At 36.8% G+C, this 8,095-nt stretch overlaps 1 protein-coding gene across 1 annotated transcript in view; it reads right to left on the bottom strand.

The window, feature by feature from the left end:
* Positions 1 to 3,574: 3,574 nt before the first annotated feature.
* LOC107748478 (inter-alpha-trypsin inhibitor heavy chain H2-like) overlaps positions 3,575 to 8,095 on the bottom strand; it is a 12,846-nt gene continuing 8,325 nt past the window's right edge. The window contains exons 12-19 of the mRNA XM_016563269.1: positions 6,909 to 6,918; positions 6,409 to 6,666; positions 5,919 to 6,047; positions 5,447 to 5,560; positions 5,156 to 5,354; positions 4,569 to 4,741; positions 4,367 to 4,478; positions 3,575 to 3,974 (exon numbers count right to left, since the gene is read on the bottom strand). Coding sequence (XP_016418755.1) covers positions 3,827 to 3,974; positions 4,367 to 4,478; positions 4,569 to 4,741; positions 5,156 to 5,354; positions 5,447 to 5,560; positions 5,919 to 6,047; positions 6,409 to 6,666; positions 6,909 to 6,918 — 1,143 coding nt within the window. The 3' untranslated portion in view covers positions 3,575 to 3,826. The remainder of the gene's footprint in view (positions 3,975 to 4,366; positions 4,479 to 4,568; positions 4,742 to 5,155; positions 5,355 to 5,446; positions 5,561 to 5,918; positions 6,048 to 6,408; positions 6,667 to 6,908; positions 6,919 to 8,095) is intronic.

Genomic DNA, 8,095 nt, shown 5'->3' on the forward strand with positions numbered 1-8,095 from the left:
ACACTTTTGAGTGTGTAGTAGAAGAGCAGGCAAGCTTTGGGACATACTATCACGTCACACAATTGCGTCTTTAAAGGACCGCTCTGTCGCACGTTACACGCACCCTGTCACTGTAAACTGGCCTGTCAATCATCTTGTCACAGTTAACAGCCTTTACATTTCATTTCATTTAACTTCCCACCATACTGGAGAGAAAAGAAGTAGCTCGTTGATCTGCCAGTCACAGGTCTTTTATGCCGAGAACTCTGCTCATATTTTCTGCATAATGATGCTTTTAAAAGTTAACGACCAAATGGATGTTTATAAAAGTTCACATTCCAGTTGCAGATGAAATATAACACAGATAACAATAAATAAATATTTGTTTACCAGGTTAAATGTTGATTATTAGTAACTCAAACCCCTTTTTGTAAACCTCTCTACCTAACCGTCGATCGCGCGCATCAGCCACGTTTAACGCGTTTTATTCGTGTTTGTAGTTCTGGACCGAATCCTTCGCCAAAGCGCAATGGATTGTGGGCAGTTTTAGCCATTAAGAGTGTGCACGGATCCACACTTCAAAAATCGACCTGAAATAGTAGACCATCCGGGGACTTTTGGCATACTCTTTTCAACATACTATGCTTTGGGACACACTTACTATAATCTCACATACTATTTAGGATGGATAGTATGAACATTGAGACGCAGGGTGGGTCGGGAACTGTTGTTATTTATTCATTAAATCGTGTGATTGTTTGAGTGATTAAAATGGGGAAAGCCGATTTTCTAAGTCCTAAAGCGATTGAACAGAATAAAAGCTAAAAGGCCCTCATAAACTGCGCTGGTATTGTCAGATGTGTCAGAAACAGTGTACAGTAGAGATGAAGTAAGTTTATGTGAACATCTGCCTTATTATACAGTTACACTAACTTGACATTTATTAATTAATCTAATTTTAGGTATGACTAAAAGTACTGCGTAGTCTGTATTGATTTTCCTGTATTTTTTTCTAGTGTCCTAGCTTTGAAGCCCAAACCTACTGAGCTCCCTACCTAGGCGGCATTATTCGATATAGGCTGTGTCACAAAACTTTAGTTGCCTTTCTAGATAGCGTGCTTGATTATAATGTGTTGTGTCATAAAACCTGCCAAATATTAAACTTAGTAAGCTACAAACACCATACACTGTTCTAAAACCAAATGAACTGCCTATGTATACAGCATTTTGGGAAACATATGGACACTGAGCCTATCTGGACATGATTTTGAGCAATATATGTTGTTTCAAAACCAGACTTTGTCAATATTGTCAGCTAACATGATCTGTCTTGACTGCAGAACGGGTTTAAATGTCACGGCATGTCTGAGTCTCATCAGAGACAGCTGCTGTTAGCTTCAGAGAACCCTAACCAGTTCATGAGCTACTTCTCAGAGTAAGTCAACACACACTATTTATCCCAGTAGAGATGAAGTAAGTTTATGTGAACATCTGCCTTATTATACAGTTACACTAACTTGACATTTATTAATTAATCTAATTTTAGGTATGACTAAAAGTACTGCGTAGTCTGTATTGATTTTCCTGTATTTTTTTCTAGTGTCCTAGCTTTGAAGCCCAAAACTACTGAGCTCCCTACCTAGGCGGCATTATTCGATATAGGCTGTGTCACAAAACTTTAGTTGCCTTTCTAGATAGCGTGCTTGATTATAATGTGTTGTGTCATAAAACCTGCCAAATATTAAACTTAGTAAGCTACAAACACCATACACTGTTCTAAAACCAAATGAACTGCCTATGTATACAGCATTTTGGGAAACATATGGACACTGAGCCTATCTGGACATGATTTTGAGCAATATATGTTGTTTCAAAACCAGACTTTGTCAATATTGTCAGCTAACATGATCTGTCTTGACTGCAGAACGGGTTTAAATGTCACGGCATGTCTGAGTCTCATCAGAGACAGCTGCTGTTAGCTTCAGAGAACCCTAACCAGTTCATGAGCTACTTCTCAGAGTAAGTCAACACACACTATTTATCCCCATCCATCCACTGATCCAGCTGTCTTTGAGATCAAATGTGATTTTAAATTTTGATTTTATAGGGAGTTCAAAAGTGACTTCTTAGAGCTGCTCCGAAGACGTTTTGGTACATCATTACTGTTTTTAATTATTAACCAGTATTATATAAATTGTTTTGTGTTTGTTCTATTATTGTAGGCTAAGAGAGTCTATGTTCATTTTTGCAGGGACTAAGTGAGTTCACAGTAACTGTGTATAATGAGTACATCAGTAATCGGGAACACGTTCACATGAACTCTACTCAGTGGGAGACTCTCACCGACTTCACAAAATGGCTTGGGAGAGAAGGCAAGCATTCTACACATTTTATAGAATTAAAACTCCATAAACGCACTGCATACAATACCATTTAAAAATTTGAGAACACCCAGAACTTTCCCTTTTGTGTGTCTTCCAGATGGAGGAACAGAAGAAGAAATCTGTAAGATCGGATAACTGGATACAAGCAAACATTGTAGTGAAAGTGATCACTAAGAACCTGGGAGAGAAATATTACAAGAAGAAAGCAGTCATTCGGGTAACTGAAGCGCTGTCAGTGATTATATGTTTCCTACACTGATATTGTGTGCATGTGTGTGATTTTACAGGAGGTGCAGGATAAATACACAGCTGTGGTGAAGATGATCGACTCTGGAGACACACTCAAACTGGACCAGAGTCATTTGGAGACAGTCATTCCAGCTCCTTGTATTACCCTATTCATTCATTCATTCATTTCTTTGTGTAACACAAAAGGAGAATTTTGGAAAAAAATCTCAATCTAATCTCTTATTCTGTCTCAGGTAAGCGAGTTTTGATCCTGAATGGTCAATATAAAGACACAGAGGCCATCCTGGAAGGCACAAATTCTCGGCCACACTCACGTTAGACTCTATAAGTTCACTCTTAAAATTGTTACTGCACACTATTAAAATGCTGGCTATAATTCATTGGACCTTATGAAATTAGAATATGATTTTGTGGCTTTTAGTCAATTTCTTTTAGCTTTAAAGTCATCTATATGCTGGGGTAGCCTCTTTTTTTATAGAAATTAATACTTTTATGCAGCAAGGATGCCTTCAATTGATCAGAAGTGAGTAAATTTATAAACAAAAAATTGTATTTGAAATAAATGCTATTTTTGACTTTTCTATTCAAAGAATCCTAAACAAAATGTTTCATGCTTTCTACTAAGATATTAAGCGGCACAACTGCTTCTGCAGGATTGAGAGCCACTCATCTAAAGCATGTTCTTTGTCTTGGTTTAGGGTCGGTTGAAGGGAAAGACAGTGGAAGGGATTGCATATTAGGACTTCTCCGAATTAGCTTGATGTCCATCATCTTCTCCACGGTGCCTCTACTGTGTCCGAGTGCATAATAAAGACTCTTAAATGACCTAATTTACATATTGGAACAAAATGACCAATGTTTTTTATCGTTCTTTTGTCATTGAAAACAGTTGCGTATGATTTAATTGTTTAATTATTCAAACTTTCGATTAAATGTTTCACCGCAAACGCTCAAGTCAGAAGTCTTATAATACATTAATTAGTTTAATTGGCTTTCATTTTAAAATAATTTCAGTTCAATTGGTTGATGTACAGCACTGTTTTTCTGTGTTTTGTATATATTTTTTTGTAGTATTAAAAATCTTTTTTTTTTTTTATGGCAAATGTTTCAGTTTCCTTTGCTTCTTATTGCTTGTATAAAACAACAGATTTCTACCAATCAGCCTCTTTTTCTCTCTTAGCAAGTCTCCTAAGCTAGCTGCCACACTCTTGCTCTCAGATGGCGGTCAGGAAGCTGTCCAGCTGAGGCAGGATATAACTGGTGTAACTGCCGTCAATGAAGCCTTTCCCACTGTTATGGATGAACCAGCAGTAGACATCTGAACCTCGTTTCTTGTTACGTCTGTAGTCCTTCTGCCAGCCCCTGATCGATATACAGATATTGCAAAATTGTCAAATATAATATGTGCTAGGTAGGTCCTTAATGGCAATAGCACATAAGTTGGATTGGCTGGATCTCAAGAAGTCAGTCAAAAATATGTATTGTTTAAACATTATTTTGTACATTATTTTCATGAAAATCAAACGCATTCACCCTTATTCAATTCTTATTGCTGTGATGTGAAAAAAAAAAAACTAATTCGTTTTTTTCAACTAGTGAAGACATTTAACATTGTCCTTATTTATCAAAAATCTTCTAAATCAGTCAAATCATGTTTCTATTTAAATCTAGTGTTTTGCAGAGTTTCTGAGTAGGGGTAGGCCATAGAACATATAATTAACCTGATATAAAAACAATGAGATTTGAATGTGTACCTGGTGACAGCTACTTTGTTGCCTTTCACCTCCATTGTGGCCTCTTTCTTCTTTGGATCTGCTCCCTCGTGCACGCCGTACACCTTTACTTCTGGTTCCTGTGCAAACTGACCTGTTATGAGACGCAAAACATTTTTTGAGAGCAAGACCCACACACTTGTTGGTGTGTTGAATAATGTGTTTAAGCTGTTTCGTGACTTACCAATGAGACCATGAACCCGTGTGGAGTATTTGTTGTCGCTAGACATGTAAACGCCCAGGAAGTCCACCTGCACAGGATGCTTCTTCCACACCCGATGCAAAAGCACCATCACTGAAATCTTCCCATCAACTGTCACCGTAACATGTTCCTCTTTCACTATGGTGACCCTCATCCTGATAAGTAAGAGTTTTGCATATATTAACAAATGCGTTATCGTATATATAAAAAATGAAATAGAGAGTCCAATAATAAATGTCCCTTGTATTATTCTACATGTTGTTATAAAGTAAAAAAAAAAAAAAAAAAGGTTCCTTGAATATTGTATTTCATTTGGGAAATACATCAGATTATGAAAGTTAAATGTGTTACAATATTCTTGTCCTCTTAAAGGGATAGTTCACCCAAAAATGAAAATTTGATGTTTATATGGCCATATGATGGACAGAACAACCTTCACTTAACAAAACTACAGTTTTGTTCCTAAAATCTGCAGTTTGAGTTTATTGTAGAGTAATCAAATTTACTAGCTTACAGTCACTGATTCCCATATTTGTAGTGTTTGCTGTAGTACATTTGTTTTTTGATACCTGTCCAGCACCAGCTCAGCTGTGGCTCCCCAAGAGAAGGAATGATTGTTCCTGCCTTCCATCAGGTCGATTCTGTTGGTTCCTACTATAACCTGCACACTGTGTGTTTTAGAGTATATGGAGATGGTGCCGAAATATGTGTCTATTTTGTTGTTCTTCATCTTCTTAGACCCAACCAACTGACCGTTGATTGTGACTCCTGGACAGGAAAAAAAAGTGCATATGGAATATGAAATAAAGGACCTCCAGTTTTTTTTGTTTTTTTTTAAGTGATGGAAGACATCAAGTTACCTGTTCCAGGATCTGAAATCAGGTTGAGGATGTGTCCGGGTTTGGAGTCAATGTTGAAGCAGATGTCCATGTTACTTTTGGGTAAGTGAATGATGAAGTGGGGGTCATTGTCCACTACATTAAAAGCAAAAGGATGGGGGAGATAAAATAAAACTGTATTCTGGAATTTTTCTTTCCACTAGAAACAACACGTTATAAAAAGCCAAATAGCCCAACATCTTAAAACTGACCAGTGCAAGAAAATAAAATTTTTGCCTGTTGTCTTGCTTAAGTAACAAGAAACCAATTATCATGGCATTCACACTGATTCTGAATTTGAAAGTGATCTCAAACCTCTTTGTGGTTCACATCAGTAGTTAAACTAATTGTGGAACCCAGCCCACTTGAAAATAAATGTTGTTTTGAGCATTCACATTCAAATCAAAATCTATGTGAACTGCTTTCAGACTATTATTTGATTGTGCTGCATTACCACTGGTTATAATGGTACTTTCAAGCGTTCCAATTGCTTCTTGATTTGGAGCATAAGTAGGCTGAATCCACTGAGGTTTTGCATAGAGTAACTGTTGCACCGGCCGTGGTCCAGATAAGGGAGCAGTGGCTAAAAACAGAACAAAAAAAAATTAGAACCCCTATAATAATAAACAGATAATTAGAACAAAACTCCAAAATTCCATACTTTGCTTAAAGGGATAGTTCACCTAAAAATGAAAATTCTGTCATCATTTACGGTAGCCACTGACAAAAACAAAATACTACGGAAGTCAATGGCTACCGTCAACTGCTTGGTTACGAGCTGTCTTCAAAATATCTTCTTTTGCGTTCAACAGAAGAAAGAAACTCATACAGGTTTGGAATAAGTGGAGGGTGGGTACATTTTCATTTTTGGGCGAACTATCCCTTTAATAAGGCCATTGCCATACTGATATTATATTTCAAGATCAACTGTTTGGATTTGGTACTTGAGCAGCAGCCATGTTTGGAGTCTCTGGGTGAGTCTGCGATCAGTCGTTCTGCCCCCCCCTGGTCATGACCCTCCACCAGCATGGCGGTGAAAGGGGTCACAAACTGATGCTCCACAGCCAGGGCCATGATCCTCTGGGTGATCCTACGCTTCTTATTCGCAGTAGGAGCTAGAGAGCTACATGAGAGGAAATCCACAGAGGCAAAGTAAATGAGTACGATTAATGGGAAACGCAAGAAAGAAATGTTCATGTAGCCTCATATTAGATGTATGTTGGAACCATCATTGCACATGGTACATATAGAAGTTTTTTTTGATTCTGCAAAAAAAAAAACTATTTCCCTTTTTTTTTTTGACATTTACTACTCAAACAGTAAGTTGTCAAAAGAACTGACCTTTCTTTAGTTTACATAACAACCTGGTTCACTCCACTTTTTGGGACATTATCTTATATTTTAAGTTTTATTTCATTTGGTCACAGTACCAGGGCATATTTACCAACTTCTGCCTTTCAGCAAATCAGGTAGAAATACCAGGCAAACGTAATTAATATTAATAAGGAGTGGTGGACAGTTATGAAGTACATTATGGTATATGTACTTTATCTTAGCATGTTTGGAAAACTTTTAATTTTACTTCACAACATCTAGATTTCATTGAAACATATTAGTCATATTTTGGACTAAAGAAACCTCTGAAACCTGATTCGTGAACAAGCTGATTCTTTTCAATGAACCTGTTGAAGTGGTTCACACATCGCACTGAATGATACATTTGCGAATTGGTCTGATCCATTCACAGCTGTTCTCGAGTCAACAACTCACTGATTCAAGAGATCTTTGGAGCTTGAGCGCACAAGCGACTGATGGCGTGAAAAGTAAGTTACTAACACTGAATTTTAGCATTGATTATTGTAAATGAAAATCATCAAATCATTATTTGTGAACTAAATCTGCTAAATCTTGTATGGAATGCTTAAATGTGGATATGAACAGGGTAGGCTATTTTAATAATAATAAAACGATAAATAATGTTAATATAATGCCAATAAATGCCAATGCATTTCCCAGCTGCTATAGCAGTTTCAAATCAATACAGATTCATACTCAATGTCTTCATCAACTATGAAATTGTACTTTTTCGGACTGCGGCAATTTTCTATGTCACCTCCTTGAATTTTTATTTTGTTTAAATGCCCGTTTTTGGTCCAGTTTCCTGTTTTGAATGGTTTTGATTGGTGGGGAAGGACATATTAACTCTTTCCCCGCCAGCATTTTTTTAAAAAGTTGCCAGCCACCGCCAGCGATTTTGATGATTTTCACTCAAATTTGATGGCCTCCAGAATATTTTGCTGTATGAATATTTGAATATGCAATACACCAAAATAAAGATCAGAGCCTCTACTTAAAAAAAAAAAATCAGTTTTATTCTAGCTTAAAGCATTCTTTTTTTATCAACACTTAAATATAGGTAGGTTTCATAAAAACATAATTGAGCAAAAAGGTGAGAAAATCGCATTTTTATCAAACACTACATCTGGATAATATTCAGTATGATTATCAAAGCATAAATCCAGTAAATCGCCTCTATCAACACCTCCAAAGCTTGCACAGACATATACCACTTCCTGGATCAACATTTTACTCCGTAACATTATGCAGTTTTCATTTATATGCTGTCTATTG

This window comes from Sinocyclocheilus rhinocerous, unplaced genomic scaffold (assembly GCF_001515625.1).
Source record: "Sinocyclocheilus rhinocerous isolate Xijiao unplaced genomic scaffold, SAMN03320098_v1.1 scaffold78, whole genome shotgun sequence".
NCBI classification, from domain to species: Eukaryota; Metazoa; Chordata; class Actinopteri; order Cypriniformes; family Cyprinidae; genus Sinocyclocheilus; species Sinocyclocheilus rhinocerous.